Genomic DNA, 21768 nt, shown 5'->3' on the forward strand with positions numbered 1-21768 from the left:
ACTGGCTGCCCATCACTTATCAAACATATTAATTACAGAGAGGGTTGCTTTTATCTCTGCAGTCCCAGAGGGGTTTGGGGATTCGTGGTTGGAGAGTGCAGTTTGATACCACCTGCCCTGGGGGAAGGGTGCCGAGCCAAGGACCATTACACCCTTCTGATTTCTGATGGAAAAAACATTCAAGCTTCATCCATGGACAGCAACAACAGAAAACCATGGGGTTTGTTTCAAGTGGAACCCTCCCTGCAGGTGCTGCATCCCTCTGGAGGAGGTGGACTGGGATGCAATGGGAAAAAAGTGTCTGCTGGCACTTCCAGAGCAGGGTGTGCTCTCCAGGCCAAATCTGGATGCTGCTCTTCTTCTCCAAATAGGCATGTATAAAAATTTCATTCAGTTTTCTCAGAAACACACACTAAAGAAAAGGAAGCATAGCTGAGTGATGGGAGAAAAAGAAAATAAATCAGAAATTAATCTCTCCCTGTCCTTTACATCAGGGTCTCCAGGACCTCTCCAGGGAAAAGCACCTTTTTGGTTTCCCTGTGCTGGGAAGAAAGCCATGCTGGTATCTAATTAGGAAAGGGATTGTGTGAGTGAGCAGGTAGCTCAGGAGCAGATCTTTTGTGAGCAGAGCTAATTTCATTTGTGCAAAGAGAAATGTGGGGCTTAGGCTGAATTATCAAATGAATTATACCAACAAATCATTTGCCTTCACAGTGATTTAATTATCAAAGATTTTGCAAGTGAAGGAGGGGGGAACCAGACGAGGGACAGAGCATTTCCTGAGGGAAATGTCAGCTTGGCAGCTGCATCCCTCACCTGGCTATGTCAGGCCAAGGTTATCAAGGGAAGGTGACATGGTGCAATCATTTGTGATGGAATTCTTCTGTACATCTGCTCTCCCTTCAGCTGGAGCTCTTTCCAGCACACAAGCATTTTCCAGTGCAAGGAACTCACCCTCTTTCTCAGATGAATTATCCCAAGCACCTCAGACACTTCAACATTTCTTGTCAGGCTCATAAAACAAATCTTACCTCAGCTGTAATGAACCTGATGTGCTGTGACAGCCACAAGCAGGGCAACAAAGAGAATCCTCACATGTCAGCAGATCTGAGCAAGACCTCAATCTCCCACCACCAGAAAGAACAGGATGTGTCTCTGAAAGTGACAGCCACGATTTCCTCACACAGGAACGTGTGAGGGCAGAGACTGATGTGCCAGGTTCTATTAACAGAGGATTCCTTTGAAAAGAGTTATTCTTTTGTGGACCTTGTCTTGGATTCCTCTGAAAAGAGTTATTCTTTTGTGGACCTTGTCTTGGATTCCTTTGAAAAGAGTTATTTTTGTAGACCTTGTCTTACCATCAGGTCTGATATTGTGCTTTCCTGGGACAAAGAGCAGGAAAGAATTCCAGATTGTCTTATTTTCTTTTAAAAAGTGTTTTCCTGCCTACAGGAAATATTTGATGGGAGAAGGCAGTTTCTATACCACAGGTCATGCACTGCAAAATGTCTGTGTATTTCACACAACATGAAGGTACCTTGTGGAATTATAGGCACTGAAAATGAAATATCTCAAAATGTCAAAGGACAAGAGGCATTTTATGAGTTCAAAAAGGAGTGGTACAAACCTTCCTTCTTCTTGAAAGGAGATCAGCTGGTTCAGGAAGATTCAGAGATTTAAATTCCCTTCAGAGGACTTATATTTAAATCAGCAGAGTTGATTACACTGCAGGGTGTCGTAAAGTTCTTCTGCTTGAAGTGACTGGACTTTACTGATCCCCAGTGGAATTTAAGCTGCACTCTCACAGTTATCTGTATGAATCATTCAACTGTTTGCACTAAACCAGGCAGGGCACTCCTGCACTCCTGGTGGGGTCCACACATGGAAATTTCTAGAGAAATTTCTATAGAAATCTCATAGCTGATGGTTCTGAGATTACTCCAAGCTCATGGCTGTGAAGATTTCCCCATTCTAAAGCAGTGGCTCTTTAAAGCAGAGGTCTATTCTCTTACATTCTGTTCCCATTTTAATTCATATATTTATTCCCAGGATAATCTTTGCAGGGCTGGCCTCTGCTGAGAGCCCCAGACCATCACACACAGGTTCTACATGCTCCTGGTGCAGCTTAAGAAAGACACTCAATGTGCAGCCCAGCACATTATTCCTGCACTTGCTCCTCTTTTTCTTTGTTATTTTGAGCCTGTCATCAGAGGCAGAGCTGAAGCAGGAAGAAATGTTGATGATAATAAATTGTATGCAGAAGCAGATAATGTGCCATGTCCTCCCTGTAGCACAGGACTAAAATCCTCGGGAATGGGAACAGGGATTTTGCAGCGTTAGTGGGTAAGACAGAAAGATTCTCTCCCTTCCAAAAGTGGAAACAGAGAATTTGAAAGCTTTACAGAGAGCAGCACTAGCACTGAATAGACACTGACACACACCTCACATTCCCTAAAGCCATTGCCAGAGAAGGGCTGAATGCCTTTACAGTTCCAGGGAGAATCAGGTGTGGAGAGCTGACCCAGGATGTTTAAATGTCCCTTAACCTGGGCACATGGAACTGCTCTTTGAATACCAGGGGGACAAAAGCCCATCTTCAGCATCCACACCCTGCCTCTTTCCAGTGTCCTCCTGCAGCAGGGACATCTCAGCTGGCCACTGGTGCCCAGCAGGCAGGACAAAAGCTCCTCTCTCCCTCCAGAGCATCACCCAACTCCAGCACAAGATCCACGTGGCAGAATGGTCAGAGACTGGAGCTGTTGCCCAGGCACTGGAGAAGTTTTAGAAGTTTAGAAGTTTTCTGGGGTTTTAGAAGCTGGGACTTGCTGCAAAGTCAGTCTGGAGCATGGATAAACCTGCTTCCAGTGAGAACTCAGAGAGGTTGTGTAGAGCAAGGCAGAGGAAAAGGACCAAGTGGCCATGCAGAACCATGTGGTGAATCTTTGTAGAGATCTTTGTCCAAATTGAAAACATGTCTTCAGCTATGAAAAGTGAGGCAATAAAGCAACATTTGTTGTTAATAAGCTAAAAAAAAAAGAGAAATCAGTCTTCTGTTCAAAAGGAAGGGTTGTTCAATAAGCTTTTTGTCCAGCGTTTTCACAGAACAGTTTCTTCCCAGACAGCTTGATCCTGGAAACAGAAGAGAAACGTATTTTGTGGCACATAGGCTGGAAGGGGGACCAAAACTGGCTATTAATAACCAGGCACATCAGTTAAGCAGAATCACACAGGGATGCTTATTCTTTTCTTCACCAAAAATGAACAATAATTAAGTGGAACTGGCCAGTGAGCTTGTTCTGCTACTGACCCAGAGGCTGGGGAAGAGGGAACTTGTGACTGCTATTACAAACAAAGGCATCAAATGGAAACATCCCCCCATTTAGATTGACTAGAAATGTGTAGGAATTGCTGCCACAGCTCAGACTGAGGGGCTCTCTGGGCTGACACCCTGTCTCCATTCTCTCATGAAAACAGCACAAGTTAAAATTTGTTGTATAAAGATGCCCCACGTGAAACAAAATGGGAATTCAGGCACTGTGCATTTGTTATTCACGTTTTCATCCCGCCTGCTCTCCTCTTCAGCACTCCCCAAACACCAACTGTGTGGAAGAGGTTTTACAGCAACTTCTGAAAGCCAGAGAGAAGTTTGAGAAGAGGATCCATGTTTGAGAAGAGGATCCATGTTCACCCCTGAAAGAATTCTACCAAGGTCGTTGATGTAGAAACCAAGAAAGAAAGAAGGATAAATAAGAGAAACCTGCAACTGCCTGTTCCAATGAGCACTTTGTCTCTTCTAACCAATGAGTAGAGTGTAAACTGATGAGCTTTGTTAGAATGTATAAAAAGCATGCATGCTGGAATGAAACAGGGTTTGAAGCCTTCTGAAAATGGAGTGTTGCTTTGTACTGTGACCGTCCCAACTATGACACAACTGGGCTCCCCATGAATCAAAAAGGATTTCAGGGTTAGTTTATGTGACTTAACTCTCTGCTCATTGCCTGGGTGCGGCAGAATAAAGTGGGATAACATTGCACAGGGCAACACGTGGGCTGTGTGTCAGTAAAAGGCAGATACTGAGGTACAAATGCTTTGGGGTGGAAGCCAAGGGAACCATGGCAAGAGAGAGATCCCTGGTGTTGAGAAGGGATTAAAGAGAAATACCTGAATGGCTTTTGTATCACTTGGAAGATTACATTTTTTAAGGTTAAACTATGATATTTCTTTCAGTACAGCTGGCAGCAGCTCAGGATTCCTGTGCTGTGCTCTCCTGTACAGGACAGATGCATCCAAACACAGGATTTCCTCAAAAATGCAGTGGAAATGGGTGGCAGAGCAGAGATGGCAATGTTTGCATCTATCACTCTTTTTCACTCTTGTGCTGTGAAGATTTCAACCATGTTTCCTCCAGACAGGTTTAGAAAGAGTTCATCCAGGCCTGCTTGGAAATGCTGATATCTGAAATGTTAAAGTGTGTGGGTGGGCAGAGCTCTCTCAGCTGCAGATTCTGTAAATGAGAATTGAGAAAAGAGACTTTCTTCCCTATGACTGGAATTAAAACAAACAAACAAACCAAGGAAATAAAAATTGGTGTAATGGGGTCATCACTAAATTGTTTTCCTTTCAGTATAAACGGTCATGATTATTATTTAATTGAAGAACTGGTCCCCCCTCAGTATAGGCAGAAGCCCATCTGTTAACTGTGAATCATGCAAATAATGTGGCATCAGAGGCTTCAGGGAAGGGTTTAACTGCTTTGCAGCTCACATTCCCCATGCTCTACCCACCCTGCACTCAGCTTCACGGCCTGGCTGGGGGGATTTGGTCACAATCCAGGAATTATCTGTTCATATTTTAAAGATTTGCCTCGTGGGTCCCTTGGCAGAAGTGAGTTGGTCAATACCTGAGCTCTGGGCTCAGACCAAAATGCCATCCTGCTCAACAGGGAGCTCCAGCTTAGGGATGGCTCTGCTCAGGAATCACTGATCAGTGCTGTGGTCACAAGTGCTGCCTGGCAAGCTCAGGGGTGCCTTCGTTTTAACATGTGTGACCTTACCTGAGACCCTCCTGACATCACCTGTGCTGGGAAAAGCACCTTTCAGGGAATCCTACCCAAGCATTAACCCTGCAAGCTGTTCCTGCAGGCAGAAATCTGGGAGAAGTCCTCAGGAGTCCAAGGGCTCTCAGCACCCAGCTCTGGGTGGGCTGGGAGGGGCTCTGTGGTGACAAGACAAAGGTCCAGTGCCTCAAGAGTGACCATGGCTGACACCAAGGGAAACGCTGTCCTCAGCCAGAGCAAGGAGCTGGCAGGGGGAAAGTGAGCTGGGAATACAAAATACATTTCCAGGCTCCATCCAGAATGCCCAGAGGAATGCAGAGAGCACAAAACCTGCAAATTTCACACATTTACACACCTCAGGTTTTGGTTTGATGCTGAGGCCAGTGTCAGGTGTCCCCTGGGGCACCAGCCCTGCCATGCAGATGGGAAGGAGAAAATTCCATGAGTGGCTCAACAAACTCTGCATTGTCCTCATGGATGATTTGTCCATCAGGCAGGGACACAGCCTCATCTCCTGGAGACTTTCCTGTGGCTACATAGAAACCCAGGTGTGGTGTTCACTGTGCAACCCTGGTGAGCTCTGGGACGAGCTGGGCTGGGAGGGTGACAAACAAGAACCCATTTATTGTATTTGCTGGGTAGGGCCAATGAAGGCAGGATGGATGAACCTGACTCCATGCTCTCAGAAGGCTAATTTATTATTATATTATTATATTATATTATATTATATTATATTATATTATATTATATTATATTATACTAAAGAATGCAGAAAATATACAGAATGCTAAAAAGATAATAATGAAAACTGGTGACTCTCTCCAGATTCCCGACACAACTTGGCTCTGATTGGCCAAAGAGTGAAAACAACTCACACCAGAATCCAATGAAACAACCACCTGTGGGTAAACAATCTCCAAACACATTCCACACATGAGCACAACACAGCAGAAGCAAATGAGATAAGAATTGTTTTCCTTTTCTCTGAGGCTTCTCAGCTTCCCAGGAGAAAAATCCTGGGCGAAGGGATTTTTCCAGAGGATGTGAATGCCACATCCATTTTCAGTGACTGAAGCACAGTGGCTCACTGCTGTCTCTCAGGATGTGTTTTAGCAACTGGCCAGCCAAAACCAAAGGACCAGCACATCTCAAAGTTCCTCCAGACCTGCATGAAGCTCCTGGGTCTAGAATTTGTGCTGAACTCCCTTAAAAATAGGCACTGCTGCAAGAACTATCCTGCTTCAGGAGAAATAATAATATTCCAAACTGTGGGCTGGAGAACACAAGGTCTGTTTATTTTTCAATAAATTTTTGCCAAGGCCCACGTGATCCATGTGGGATCTTGATGGAGGGTGGCTGACATGAACCTGTGGCTTGGATCCTGCTGGAATCTGCTTCCCAAATTCCCCCTGCTCCAAAGGGTGTTCACAGGACCCTGTTCACTGCCAGCTGGCCCTACCTGAGCCAGCCCTCACTGACTTATCCTGAGCACTGCCTGTCCCTTCTGCAAGTGGTGCTAATGCCATTCTGGGGACATGCAATGCCTTCCCCACAAGCTCACTCACAAAAATGAAGCTCAGGGCTGTTCCAGACAGAATTCTGTGCAGAACAATGCAGCCCTTCACTGGCAACTGTAAATCAAATTAGAAATGTTCCTCAAAATTAGCAGCAACATCAGACAACACTGAATTTCTTCAGTCATCTGTGGGAGACTAAGTTTCTATAAATAAACTGAAGCATTGCCATGATGAAGTTCCAAACAAAGCCAAATTGTCAAAACAGCCCCTGAGCCTTTCAAAGCAACAAAACTCTTTCAGTCCAAACCCACGAGCATTTTCAGGCTCGGTGTGCTGGAGAAAAGGAGATTTTGTGGGAATGCACGGAGGGAAAGGCAGCGGGTGCTGCTGGAGCAGGGGACACATGACCACTGCATCTGCATAGCCCTTGGCGGGAGGGACCAATAATTTTTCCTTTTTCATGAAAAAGAAATGAGACAGAGAGAAGTCAGTACATTTGATTGGGGCCCAAGTAAGGAACAAGCCTGAGGCAACAGTCTTTGCTTTCAAGGTTGGCACCCCTTGCTCTGTGGGGCTTTTCCCTCAAAGCTGGTGGCAGCTGGAGCCATTTCACAGGAACCTGAATATTTATCATATTTTAAATTCCATCCATTAGAGACTCCTGATTCAAATTCTACCAAAACATGTCTTTTTACGTGTTCTACAACAGTACAGAACAAAACATATTAGAACAAAAACAGACCCCAGTCTGCCAAGACAAACAGCTACCCCTTGCTTCAGCATGTCCCCATTCACTGCAGCTGCACTGAAAGGAAATTTTAAAGACCCAAATTATACATTTACTGTGTTGATAGGATTCATGAGTGAGGGTAACACAAGAATCCCTATAGGAACACACAGATTATACTCACTAACAATCATGCAGAGATCTTGTTTTCTTCTAAAATCCGAATTTCACTCTAAGACTGGTGAGAGTCTTATGAGAAAGATGTGTGAAATGACCTGATTAAAAGCTTGAGACACAGGCCAAATGGTGCAAAGGAAAAAGTTCAACAAGCTCCCCGGGTGTTTGCCCCCAAATTCCCAAAGGCTGTTTAAAAATATACATTCCCTGGGGTCATATCTCTGAGTAGCTCCAAGGGAATTTGTACACCTTTATTTTATGTAACATAAATTTGTCACTGATTGTCCCAGAAATTTACATGTTTATCAACAATTTGGGAATTCAGCAATCATTCAGTCAAGTATTCATCAGCCTCAGCTGGTATAAATTGTGGCAGTATTTAAAATTCATCTGTCATTATTATACCCTGCTACAAAGTAAACAAGAAATCCAAGTGCACCCACCCAGCAAGCAATAGCTCGGTCCTACAAAAGGGAGAGATAATTTACTGCAAAATCAACAAAGGGAGAAAAAAGCTGAGCAGAGAAGCTGGATGGCATGGACAGGGAGACAGCCTTTCATTTCAGCACTGCTCATTAGCATTATATAGCGAGCAAGGATGCAAGGTTTCAACATATCTGTCTCTTCTGGGTCTCATAAATTCAACCAGCAACATAATTCCTGCTTAAACAGAGCTCTCACTTGTTTCTTCTTAAATACAAGGACGTGTACCAAGGGTTTGGAGGTGCTGTCAGATGGTTTGTTGGTAAAACAGCAATTGTAGCAATTCCAGGGGAAAAATACACAATCTTCCTTCTGCTTTATCACTGCACTTTCATTCCTATGTGCCTAGCAGGGAATGGTGGCATAGACTGCAATATTGGGGACAGCGCTTGATATTGCAACAAAGGAAATATGAACTAAAACCAGCAGTCAAAGCTGCCTTTTATGTCTTAGTTTACAGAGTTCATCCCTGCACAGAAGCGTGGAGGAACTGGGGCTTCTTTTAAGGGACTATGTTTTATTTATCTAAAGAGTGCTGCATTGTAATAATACACTGTGCTTGTGAGCTCCAGGGACTGAAGAGCCTTTAGAGAGATGGATTTATAATGCATCCCAGGAGGATGAAAGAGTGTGCAGCTCTGGCTTTCATTACCCTTTGGCCCCTCTGCTCAGGCTGTGGCCATGGTGAACCAGAGAGGGAAAGCTATTCTAGGAGACAGTTTGGAGATTAAATATCTCTATTTTGTCACACAGAAAGCTGCAGAGAGAAAGAACTAACAGGTCTTTCCGAAACCCCAGTGCAGGACCTACTTTTCAGAGGGGAAGCTTGTTTCCAGCACCCCAAACATAGGCCATGAACAACAGTCTGAGAACTTCCACAATCCCAGAGGTCAGAGCAGGGCCATGGGTCAGGTTCACCCCATGGAGGTGCCTCCAGTCCTTGCTGGGGCACAGGGACACGGGCACACGAAATACAGCTGCACACATCTGCCCAAGCTCAGTGCTCAGAGCTGCAAACTGCATCTTGTGCTGGTGACACCTTGGGGACAGCTGCAGTGCATCCCAAGCTGGCATGTGTCACAAAACATCCCCACTCTGCCAGCCCGGGAGGGTGAAGAAATGCAGGTCAAGAGGTGTGGCAGTCAGGGGGATGTTTGGGTTCTCACCCAGCCCTGGCTCCTCTGCCTCATTTCTGTGTCCGTAAATTTGTGCTTCATGCATTCATAAACTGGCAAAAATAATTTTTGCCCACAACACTGCAGGGTTGGGGTTATGTTTATTCCTGCAGTTCCAAACTACTCAGTGGGGGCAGGACTGTAAACTCAACACAGCCCTTCCCAAATCACCAACCAGGGACAAAAATGCACTAAAAGCTCCACGGCCAAAGAGCAATGCTTGGGGACTGTCCGGAGGGCTGGAAGGTGACAGGAAACCAGCTAGGAGCCCTCACCAGGAGGCACAAAACAAAAAAAAAAGCCATTTGAGCCTCCCAGAAAAAGAGAGGAGCCCTAAGCTGCTCTCCAGGGTGATGTCTCACTCCTCAGCCACAGGCAGCGCAGCCTTGCGAGCAGGAAAGAGTTAAACCGAGAGAGAAGGAGTTAAACCGAGAGGGAAGGAGTTAAACCGAGCCTCGCACAAACTTTGCAGTGAGCTGAGCTCAGAGCGTCCCTCCCTTCTCTCGGAGCCGGAGCTCGGCTCATCCCCTCCCGGTGCTGCCGAGGGAGGCAGGCAGGGAGGGAGGGAGGTTCTGCCTCCATCCATCCATCCCTCCATCCATCCATCCATCCATCCCACAGAGCTGCTCGGCCAGGGAAGCTCCTCGGCCCTGGCCCTAGCCCTGCAGGGACCCAGCGGTGCCCTCCATCCATCAGCGGTGCCCTCCATCCATCAGCGGTGCCCTCCATCCATCAGCAGTGCCCTCCATCCTCCAGCACAGCCACGCTGCTCTGGTGGCACCCCAGGTCGGGAGGAAGAGCCATCCGTGCCTCGGAGACCAAGAGCAGAGGAGCAAAGTGCACTCGGCTGGAAGGGCACTGTCCCGGCTCCAGGGACAGCACAGCAGAGCCTTCTGCACAGATCCCACCGCCCGGGAGGAGGAGATGTCCCCGGGGACATCAGCAGCAAGCTCGTGGTCTGAAGCAGGGACTCTGGTGCCTGGTCCCAGCCCTGCTGCCTGCTCCGAAAGGTAACTGTGCTTTATTCTCTTCTCTCCCCGTGCACCAGCACTCTCACACGTGTTCAGCATGAGAACAAAACATCTTCTCTGACGCTAAAAGAGGAGACACAAGACACCCCTGCCTTTCTTCTCCCCTCCAGACCCTCTCTGGATCTGAGGGAGAAAATGCAAGCCATGGATGGAATTGATAGTTTTGATGGGGTTTTTTAATTTCTTCAGTGCTGACATTTTCCTGTAAAGGTGACCTGGACAGAACACACCTGGTGCTGTGTGTCCAACCCCAAACCATCCTGTACTTGCCAGCCAGCTGGGTGCACTTGAAGAAGCTACACAAGTAATTGTTCTATTTTGTCCCACTTACCTGTTTGTAAGAGCCAGAGTGGGAGGAGAGGCCAAGGGGAGCTCAGGAAAGTTGCCTTTCAGAGATGCTGTGCTGGCAAGTGGTGCTCACACCGAGTGTGGGAGTGGAAGGAAGCAGGTGGGCAAGACAAAAACATTTCCTGCAGCTGCAGGATCAATTAGTACTGCCTGTGTGCACTGTTTGGGGAAAACCTTTTTTTCTGCTCCCCTGTGACCTCCAAACATGCAGAGTAGAGCAATGCAGGCTTCATAAACACTCCCCAGAGCTGAAGCTCCCCACACCCTGAGAGCTGCAGTGGGAGGCTGCTAATGTCAGTGCCCATGAAGTTTTGGCTGATGAATTTCCTGGCTCAGCGACACACTATGGGGGAAAAATCCTTCTCTTGTTGTGTATGAAGGCTTCTATTTTCATTGCAGATTTTTATTAAATGAAATGTGTTGGGTTTGGGTTTGGTTTTTTTAATCCTTGATTTAAAAAAGCCACAGACTGATAAAAAAACCCCCAAGTGTCTGCTTGGAATCAGTCTGCACCCACTGAGCACCAGTGAGCACTCAGAATTGGAGCATTGTTCAGCCAGAGAATGACTAAATCTTGGAAACTGAGATCACAGGGAATGCTCCTGTGTCCATGAACTTGAGGGCTCCTCATGGTGACCAGTGAGGTTCTGCCTCTAATCTGAGTGATACACAGCTACAGTCTGACCTGCTTTACACACAGAATTATTGTCTACCACTTATTTTCACATCATGTTGGTCTCTACAGTCATTCATCTTCCCTTCCTTAAAGGGAAGTGTACAAAATCTGAATCTACTGGTATCCAGAGAGATGTGCTCAATGGGATAATTGGTAGATTGAAAAGCAAAAAATCTTTGGGGTTGCCTGGAGCTATTGAATTATTTCTGGCTCATTTCTGGAGAAGATGCAGTTAATGTTGCAGCTTTCAATAGTCTGAATAGTTGATTGCTCCTGACAAATCTATAGTTGAGCCTAAAAAATCCCAAACAGTGCCAGCTCTCCATTGCTGATACTTCTTACTATTAATCTGCTCCTTTTATCAATAAATACCCAGCTGAGCTTTACTAATTCACCATCTTGGTTTGTGGTTAATTATTGAACTTCAGACTAATGTCCTTAGCATTCTGCAGTCTAATTTTATGAAGGATATAAAGCCATTATGCTCTCTGCTCGTTAAGGAGAGAAACCAGCTCTGGCTTTTTCTCTCAGTAACAGAGCAGATGGGATGGGCAAAGACATTGCTCTGTACTTTAACTCACACAAGTGTCACATTCCAGGCTGGTTGCACTTCATTATCAGCAGAGAAATCATATTGTAAGAACAGAATTTAATACAGTTACCTTCACACCCTCTATTTCCCACCTGCTGTAACATGAGAATATTCTTCACGGGAGAAGAATTTCCATTTATAGATTCCAAGTGTGAAAATCACAGTTATTGCCCTGTAATTGAGAGCAAAAGAGCCTGGCTGCCCTGCCCACACCTCTGCATCAGCAGCACACCCTGTGCCAGAGTATCTGGCTGCAGAGGGGCTGGGTCAGCCCCTGGAGGAACACTGAGCTTGCCCACAGCCTCCCTCACACAGCACAGCTCAGAGTCCACTGCCCACACAGGGACTGCAGGAGTCAAATCCCCTGGTCATTTTTTCCATCAGCAGTTTGGGCCAGTTTATTACTGGGAGTAATCTTGTCCAGTATTCCCTGAACTGGATTGCTGTTGTCTCAAATGCTTTGGTACTGCAGAAGGAGCTGGGAGGCAAAGTGTATCCAAGCCCTCATGCCCCTTCTCCAAAAACTCAGCAAATCAGATCTTTCCTCATCACATGAGCCAGAGCTGGTCTTTCTTGCTTGTAGTGAAAGTTTGAGTCCCTTGAAAGTCAAAATGTTTTGCAGCAATTTGTCATTTAGGTGAAATGTGTCAGAGCTTATATCATATTGACCTAATGTTTCATTTATTCTGATTATCATAGTATATTACCATGTTAATATTACTCTATTTATGTCTCGTGTAGGTTTATGGGCAGTGGACATTATAAATTATTCCATCAGTTTGTTTAGTGCTTTCATTTTTGTTTCAGCTAAAACCAAAATTCTGGTCTTATCAGAGCAGAACATTATGCTTTTGAATGCACCATTGACAGTGAAATTTCAGAATTTTCATTTATGTTTCCAGCTGGAAGAATGGAAACTACTAAAACATTGATTCACCCAATTTCTAGTAAGTTCTCCTGCCAGGAGGAGAGGGAAGTGTCACATCCTGAGCAGAGTTGCTCCAGGGGGACAGGGAGGGCTCTGGACAGCTGCCAGGTGCATCCAGCCTCAGAAAAAGAGGGTACTGATACACAATAAATGAGACCCGTGGTGAAAAACACTGATTTGATTCATATCTCCCCTTCCTCTCTGACATCTGACTGCACAGCTTGTGGGGCCTTCTTGTACCCTGAATAATGTGTTACCAGAGAGGACATCAACAATTAGATTTGCACGGTGTTTTTCTAAAGTTAAATACTCAGTGCTTCTCCTCATCTCAGTGTCTCACAGGAGCATGACAGGGGTTTTCTTATCTATTTGCTCTAAAGACACCACATCCAGGCTAGGCTGTTTTGGTATCTGGTGTCATTTCTCTCTCTCACACTTTTTTCCCTTTAGAAATCTGACTTTTTGATGGTTCCTAATGAGAAACTCAGAACTCCACACTCCTTAAGCCCTGAATTAGGAGAGAAGAGATCTCCCAGACGTTTGGCAAAGCAGAAAACAACCTTCCCCAGCTCACCCAAGGATAAACCACCTGCTGTGGGAGAGAGAAGCTGGCAGAAAGCTGATTGCTCAGTCTGTCTGGAAAAACAACACTTGCAAGGACCAAAGCTGTGCCAACCATCGCAGCTCAGCTTGAGAGAAGGACCAAAGCTTTTCACCATCCAAAGGAGGTGACCTACCAAAAGGAGGCCCAAAGTATTTTTAGGATGAAATAAAAGCCAGAAGGAAGTGTAAAGCACAAGTGTGATGCTCGTTGTCATTATGACAGCAATGTGCAAAATGGTCTGCACAGGCTTGTCCCTCGCAGTTTGCTCAGTTGTGTGAGCAGCAGCCTTGACACCGAGAGGATGGAGCAGCTCTTGCTGAAGCCATCATGCCATCTATGCTGACTTCCTCTCCTGACCTCCTTTGTGAGTCTGGTGAGGAGAGACAGGAGATCTGAAGGTAAATACAGAAAATGGACCAAAGCTGACAGAGAGCAATGACTGAGATTTATTTCAAGTTCCGCGGAAACCTGACTGGCCGTGTCCACCTTCCAACTCTGGCTACTGAAGTAGACACAACAGCAGACAAATATTCCGGCCTCTATGTGTATGTGGGGCTGTTCCTAACCCTGCTGGCTCTCCTCCTGATCCTGCTCTTCTCCATGCTCCTGCGCCTGAAGCACGTTGTGTCTCCCATCACCTCCCCAGAGAGCACGGAGAACGCGCAGCAGTTCACAGACGTGGAAATGCACAGCAGGATCCCCACCACGTAGGGAGCCCACAGCAAAGAGGGCTCCGTGCTTGGCAAAGGTGTTTTGTTCAGCAAAGGTGGTGGAAAGAAGCTCTGGCTGCCTGTTGAGCCCCAAGACTTCTTGCAGAAGCCTCAGCAGCATCTGGAGAGTGTTGCTGGCTGTTGGCACCACGGGCAGCATCAGCAGCCTCCATGAAATGGACATCACAGGAACCTGCTGCTGCCAGGGATGGCTCACACCCCTCTAAAAACTTTGCAAAAAATGGGAAAAGCCACATTAATGACAGCCAAAACCCCAGAGAAACATAGCAGAATGTGTCCTGGAGCCTGTGTTTGCTGACCTCTCGCTCTGAATCAACAAAGTTGAAGTGGTGTAAGTGGGAAGAGCCCAGGGGGCACACACAGAAATTGTGGGTGGGTTGAAAATTCTCAGGCATTTCTCCCATTCAAGAAGGAAAAATTAAATCGTTCTCTTTCACCTGAATGGCAATTAAACAATGGAGCTTCACAAATATAGAAATGTTTCATCACCTTCTGGAACTATGTCTTTCTGACATTAGAAACCATTTGGTGAATAGTTGCACACCAGATATCAAAAAGAGACAGATCTTTAAAGAGGAAAGATAATAAAGCCAAAATTTAATCAAGGTTTAAAATAAAAAGAAGCAGCGGCAGCAGAAAATTAGATTAAAAAACTTATAAGACACTCTACCTCTTCCTTAGTCCTCCTTTATATTAACTGAGCTCAATACAAACATTTTATGCTCCCATGCTTTTAGGCTCCCCAGTATCACTCAGTAATTAAAATGCAGTGTAAATTTTGGGAGCCCAGTTGACATTGCTCTCCTAACAGACTCCAGTTCATGATAACATTTTGTCTCATATCCATATTGGGTTTTCTTCCTCAAAAGACACGCGAGTTCTTCCAAAGATTTCTCATTTGTTTTCCTCCAAAGAAAGCTGAGGAAATGCCCAGGCCTGGCACTGCAGTAAGGAATAGTGGGAACAGCTTTGGACACAGACTAATAGGGAACATGCAGATGGAAAATAAACTCACTGAGCACTGAAAGATAGGAATGGATTCAAATGTCCTGATGGAATCTCTTGGGGGAAAGAAATGTTTATTTGAATTTATGGAACAACAATCTGACCCAGTCCTATGAGTGACGTACAGAGGTAGCCTTTCCTTCTGTGGATGGAAAAGTTGGAACCAAATATGGCAAAGCACTCCTGGGAGAGCCACTGCCTCTCACAGAAAAACTTTCAGTCAATTGTTTCAGCCACATCTCTAAAGGGCAGGTATTTTACACAGCTTATCCACTTTATTACAGTCTAACTCTAGTTCAGCAATAAAATCCCCTGGATGTTTCCCACATGTACATACACTCTTTGCCAATTCTTCTCTCTCCAAGGGCTTGGAAAGTGCAGAGTCCTCACACAAACCCAGTGCAAAATTAGAGAAGACACTGTCACATGGACATGTGATAGTAGCACAAAATTTTTCTTCAAATGCTGTGTGTACAGCAGGTTTTTTGCTTACCTTTGAAGATCTGGGTGAGCTGTTTGGACTGGGAATGTCTGGGCTTTTACAGATGATTGGCAGGGGGAAGCAGAATGACAGGTAACATCCCCACTGGATCCACTGGATCTATGGGCAGGGCTAGTGCAACTTCTCACTGATGTACTGAGTACAAAACCATTTAAACATTGCTTCCTTATACTGAATTATTCCTTTTTACTTCATTAACCTCTGTGAATCACAGAATCCCAGAATGGATTGGGTTGGAAAGGACCTTAGACATCACCTTGTTCCTGTCATGTCCTTGTTCACCTGTTATGGGCAGGAACACCTCCCACTATCCCAGGTTGCTCCAAGCCCTGTCCAGCCTGGCTGGGGACAGTGAGACAGAACAGTGATTGTGTGAGGGAATACAGCAAAAATTCACCCTCAGCGGTGTCTCTCCATACTATGCTTGGCTGTGTTTCCCTAGAAAAATGGCAGGATGCAGGTTATCCTCTATGGGGACAGCACCAGCCAGGATGGTGGCTTCACACAGAGTCTGAAGATTGGCTCCTTGACTCTCAGTACTGCACAAGAGCCAACATTTTGTGTGATGATCAGGATATTAATCCAGCTAAGACAGATGGCTACTGAGTTAGTCAATGACATTTAAAATTAACAAAAATCTATGCTGCTCAAATTGCTTTGGTATGTGTCATTCATTGAGCCATCATGAGGCAGCCTAGCCCAGGCTCAACATCTGACTCACCCTGGAAAACTTCTCCATTCAAAAGCTGCCACTTACCTGGACCCTGTTCTAACTTACTGAATCAGCAACTCAACCACATCAACTTCCCAGCACAACTATCTGCAGAAAAGCCTTGTATCCAAGAGTCTGCAGGACATACTCAGCTTTTATTGACAGACTTTTATTGATTATATAAAATATCAGACCTACGGATGGAAAATGACATTATCAAATTCTGAGTGCTCTGATCTCAGCCAAAATGGCCCCTGAGGTACAGGTCAGGACTGAGCTTCTTTCCATCACACTAAGGAATGTTATTTCAGAAGAGTCCCACAACACTTTAAAACTTATTCAGTAACTATCCTTTAAATAAATGAGTAATCTCTTTATATATCAGATGGTATCTTTGTGCAGACTGGGTATTTTTATAGAGTACTCTTATGGAAGGCTGCCCTATCTTCTCACAGGAAAATGACAAGTTTTCCTTTCCAAAGCTTGATTTCACATAAAGCCTCTGTCCCACTTGACACATCTACAGTGGCACTCAGGGTGCCTCATTTGTCTGTAAAATGCCAGTATATTTTAAAACATTTCCCACTGAAATAGAAGAATGCCTTTCCCCTCTTTTCATTATCATTTGCAGTGTCCCAGACCTGAGGGAAAAGAGACTTTTGGGATGTGCTGGCCCGTGTTTGGTGAGTGGCCTCTAGTGGAGTTTGGCATTCTTTGGCTTTCAGAAGTGGTTATTGGAACTTTTGCCCAGTTTTGGAGCATCTTTTGGAACTTTTGCTGCATCTTGGAGCACTGCAGGTCTCACAGCCATACCCTTCCCCTCATGCAGGCTGTTCCCTTCCCACCTGTCCATGTGCTATAGAAAATGGGGGTTTTTTTACAAAAATAAAGAGTCACAGTGCTACCAATGCTGAGTCACTGACTGCTCTGTACATTCCCACCTGTGGGTCTGAAGGACCAGCTCACAAAAAGGCTCAGGTGGTGCCACTATTCCAAACCAGCTGCTGGCCACAGGGAGGGTCTGGGCAAGAAAACCCTCTCCCAGTCTGTGTGAGTATTACTTGAACCAGCACAGTTTGCCCCCACCCTTACTCCCATCAGACACTGGAAATAAACCGAGTATTGAGTAAATTCCTCACCTCCTCCAGGCCCTGCCTGCGGGGGAAGGCAGCCACCTGTTGTTGTGAAGGAGCAGAAAACACCGAGCATCACCGCCCCTGCTGGGTGGGGCTGTGAGGCCAGAGCCGGCTCCTCTCACCAGAAAACCACCAGTGCTCCCAAATCTCCCAGGGCTCCTGGCCTGGCAGCTGTCAGGAGTATGGTGTGACTCCCCAGACCATACAGGATTAACCACTGACTAATCTCACCCACGTGGTTTTCATCCACAAACATGAATTTTCTGTATTAACAGACCCCCAAGGGTGGATATGTGGAATCTGTTCCTTCTCTACATCAGAATAAACACAAATATTTTCATACCCTCTCAGAGCTGCAGAGAAAAACTTGATTTTGCAAACAACACAACTCAGCATAGGATCAACCCTGATCCTTGATCCTTCCCAAAGGACCTTTTAGGATTTTACTTGAAAAATAAATAAAAAATGTTCAAAATCCCAAAATCATGTGAAGTCACCCATCCATTTAACTGACAGCATTAATGGAAACTTCTATGTGTGACTGATCCTCACTAGGAATTGATGTATCCTTCCATATCCTTACCCTGCAGCCACTGATGAGGTAACTAGGAGGGAGTGCAGACAGACAGCTCCAGCTTTAGGGCAGGCTGGAGAGCAGGAGACAGACAGACAACTCCTCTGCTGGCAGGTAATGCCACGAGTCTGCTTTGCCACAGGTTGGGCAGCAAGGGAGGTGAAATTGTGGAATGGGTGCACTTTTTAAAAAAAAGAAAAAAGCATCTTTGTGTTGTGTCTATGCTTCAGCTTAATTCTGGTATGGAAAGAAAGTTGGTTCACAGTCTATTCCTGTGCCCTGCAACAAAATGGGCAATGACATTCATGACTACAAATTCAGATGGAGATATATCTGGAAAGGGGAAATCCCAGCCAGTGTTTTGTTGGTACATGAGCTGTAGAATCAAATGTTGGCATTTTGGTAGAAAACTGAAGCTGGAGGTGGTGAAGTCTGCTTGATCTTTGCCGTGGGCTCCAGAAAAGGCTACACAGAATGTTAAGGAAAAAAGAGAAATACTTCTGGATTGGGGAAGGTATTTTCAGTGATGGTTCCTGACACAGATTTCACATTTGTTCACAAAAAGGAACTGTGTGTTTTGCATTCCATCTGCCAGAAACCTTACCCCATAAAGGCCTCTCAGATCTTCACCTTCTTCAGGCTTTTCCAGAAGGTTGTGAAGTTCCAGCAAGGGTAAGAGCAGTCTTCAACTTTTGATGTTCATTCTGGGGGCACAGATATCAAAATAAAGCCTAAAAACCCCACAATGATAATTTGATTTCTTGTACACGTGCTCTCCAAAATGTGATATATGAACATTTCCTCCTCAGTCCTTTCATTATCAAGAATAGTTGAAATGTCATCTAAGATGATTGATGTTAAGAGTGAAAAAAGAAACTGGATTTGAATTTTGATGGATTGGATTTTTCAAAGGTACTTAGAATTTCCTCAGCCGAAGGCAAAAAGAATTTGCCCAGCTGTAGTCAAAGCTAAGTTGTGGAAGCAGATCTGGCTGCAGGAGAGAAAGGTCTGTGCAATTCATATGTAATTAATAAATAACCCACTCCTTATACTCCCACCTGCATTTCATGGCTATGTAAACTTGTCAAACAGATGATGAATAATTCAAAATACCTTCTCCTCCCTCTCTTCTCCTCTAGATTTATTAACCCGTTTTCAAAGTATAATTTGATCAAGCTAATAGCCACAGACTTCCTAAGCTGACTCTCTCTGCATTAATTCTCTCTGCATAGCCATAGTCCTACTCCCACAGTATCATCTAATAAAAATCAATTACCAGACAACAAAAGGCACCTGAAAGCCAAATGAGAGCTCAGCAACATTCTTTGATGCTTGAAGTCTGTTCTTCTCTGCAAGCAAGAAATTTATCTTATTTAAGTTGGGCTGTTGTCCTGAAGTCAGTTCCTCTATAAGTCCTCAAACACTTAGCTACTGGATGAAGTTTATTTATGCAGTTTTGTCAGAAACAACAACAACAACAACAACAACAACAACAACAACAACAACAACAAAACACAAAAAAACACAGAAAAACCAAACACAAAACAAAACAAAAAAACAAACAAACAAACAAAACAAACAAAAAAAACAAATAAAACCACGCACACCCAAAAAAAAAAAAAAGAAAAGTAAAACCAAAAGAAACCCAAACCACATCCTACCAACAGTGCTGAAGGCTCAAATAGGACCTGTTTAGGATATTTCTGTGTGATATTTTGCTCACATGTGTGAGCAAACCACAGGCAGAGAAGCTCTCCCTTGCAGTGCAGGGGAAGTTTGGAAGCAAACTGGCCCTGGACTACCCTTTGAACTGTGTGGGCAAGCACTGGGAAACTCCACAGGACAACACTGAGCCTGGGGCTGGATTTGAGTGCACCACAGGCTTTGGCATCCTCCAGCTTCCCAGCCTTCTTCCCAGACCAGAATTGTGTCCTTGGCCCAGACCTCACAAGTGGGTGTTTCCAGTTTACTCCTTATGCCTTAGCAACCTTATTCAAATTAATTAATGCTCACAGCAGTTAACATGCAGCACTTTTTGTCATGTTAATCCATAGTCTTTAGGTGACAAGGACCTGTCCAAGTTGCTGTGGCATGAGCAGCAGAAACACCCCGGGAAGCTCAAATCTGGGCTAGGGTGAGGTTGCTGCAGTGGACTTGGTGGCAAATCTTACAGCTTGTCACTGCAGAACCAAACTGACATGGGCTTGCTGTTGTTCACAAATTTTTCATGCTTTCACACCCTGGGAAAGCTCCCAACAGCCCTTTCAGCACTGACTCTGTCAGGATGGGAACACCACACCCGTTTGCACTTCATGTTGGCACCTAGAGGGGAAGAAATGTGACTCTTCTTCTTCTTCTTCTTCTTCTTCTTCTTCTTCTTCTTCTTCTTCTTCTTCTTCTTCTTCTTCTTCTTCTTCTTCTTCTTCTTCTTCTTCTCCTTCTTCTTCTTCTTCCTCTTCTTTCTTCTTCCTCTTCTTGTTCTTCTTGTTGTTCTTCTTCTTGTTCTTCTTGTTCTTGTTCTTCTTGTTCTTGTTCTTCTTCTTCTTCTTGTTCTTCTTCTTCTTCTTCCTGTTCTTCTTCTTCCTCTTCTTCCTCTCCTCCTTCTTCTCCTTCTCCTTCTCCTTCTCCTTCTCCTTCTTCTTCTTCTTCTTCTTCTTCTCCTTCTTCTTCTTCTTCTTCTTCTTCTTCTTCTTCTTCTTCTTCTTCTTCTTCTTCTTCTTCTCCTTCTTCTTCTTCTTCTTCCTCTCCTCCTTATTCTCCTTCTCCTTCTTCTTCCTCTCCTCCTTCTTCTCCTTCTTCTTCCTCTTCTTGTTTGTGTCCAGCAAAGCAGAGGAAAGCAGGAAGCACCCTGAATGCACCTGGTCTGAGCTACTGCTGGGCTGAATTTCTGAGCTGTTTATTGTTTCAGAGCATGACCAACACTGAAGGAATGGGTAACAGATAACCACAGCACAGCAGTATTCTCCACATGCACTTCTGCGAGCTTCTCAGGAAGAAAAAAACGCTGGGATCAGAGTGCTGAGGCTGCTTTTCCTTTGTTTGACTTCTGCTGGTAACTATCCATCAATTTACTATAGATACATCATCATTCTGCTGATCTGCTTCCCTCCACTCACACTGCTCAGATGAATAATAATTTGCTGCAAAGCAATTTGGAAAATAAATGCTGACAGACTGAATGTATACTTAGCCTAGGTGAGATTTTTTTCCTATTTCTACTTTTTCAATTAATTTTTCTGGCTTAGAATTCTTAAAATATCCCCAAAAGGAAAATGTTTTTGTGGAAATTCAGTGCTTTCATGCACTGAAGGTGAAGGCCCATGCTGGACAACAGCAATTACAAAGAGATTAAGAAAAGTTTATCACACTTTGAGGTAGTGGGATGTCTTGAAGGCCTTTCTCTAGATAGCTGCTTTCCATATCCATGAGCAAGTCACAGTTCAGACATAAAGCTTGCAGACAACACCTCTGCATTTGGTGTCATTTCTGCCACTTAAAAGCTCAGATAAGCCTTTCCATCTTATGAATACTGATTAGTTCAGCATTGTTGCCTCTTTTTTTTTTTTTTATCCTCCTGAGGAAACTTGAGAACACAAGAATCATTCACACCTCAAGAGCAGGGGACAGAGCAAGATATTTATCATGAAAACTTTAGGTCAGAATGTCCAGTTTATGCAGGCACATAAGTACCCATGGCACAGAGAATGTTAATCCATAGAGGAGGTGTGCAAGGCCAAGGAAGGTCTGTTGTGGATGGATGTGTGACTGTAGCCTTCTCCTACTGTTTTACTCAT

The 21768-nt window shown here is 44.8% G+C and overlaps 2 protein-coding genes across 6 annotated transcripts in view; one reads left to right on the top strand and one right to left on the bottom strand.

The window, feature by feature from the left end:
• DCX (doublecortin) overlaps positions 1-10651 on the bottom strand; it is a 106004-nt gene extending 95353 nt beyond the window's left edge. Inside the window, exon 1 of one of the 5 annotated variants that reach the window (XM_064427161.1) lies at positions 10498-10651. The gene's annotated coding sequence lies outside the window, so the exon portion shown is untranslated. The remainder of the gene's footprint in view (positions 1-10497) is intronic. The other 4 variants (XM_064427158.1, XM_064427163.1, XM_064427162.1 and 1 more) reach the window with 4 other exon arrangements.
• Positions 9612-15344, top strand: SERTM2 (serine rich and transmembrane domain containing 2). The gene is made up of 2 exons (XM_064427165.1): positions 9612-10145; positions 13161-15344. Exon 2 carries the CDS (start codon positions 13750-13752, stop codon positions 14023-14025), a length of 276 nt encoding a protein of 91 aa, XP_064283235.1. The 5' UTR covers positions 9612-10145; positions 13161-13749; the 3' UTR covers positions 14026-15344.
• The last annotated feature ends 6424 nt before the right edge of the window (positions 15345-21768 follow it).

This window comes from Passer domesticus, chromosome 7 (assembly GCF_036417665.1).
Source record: "Passer domesticus isolate bPasDom1 chromosome 7, bPasDom1.hap1, whole genome shotgun sequence".
Lineage (NCBI taxonomy): Eukaryota > Metazoa > Chordata > Aves > Passeriformes > Passeridae > Passer > Passer domesticus.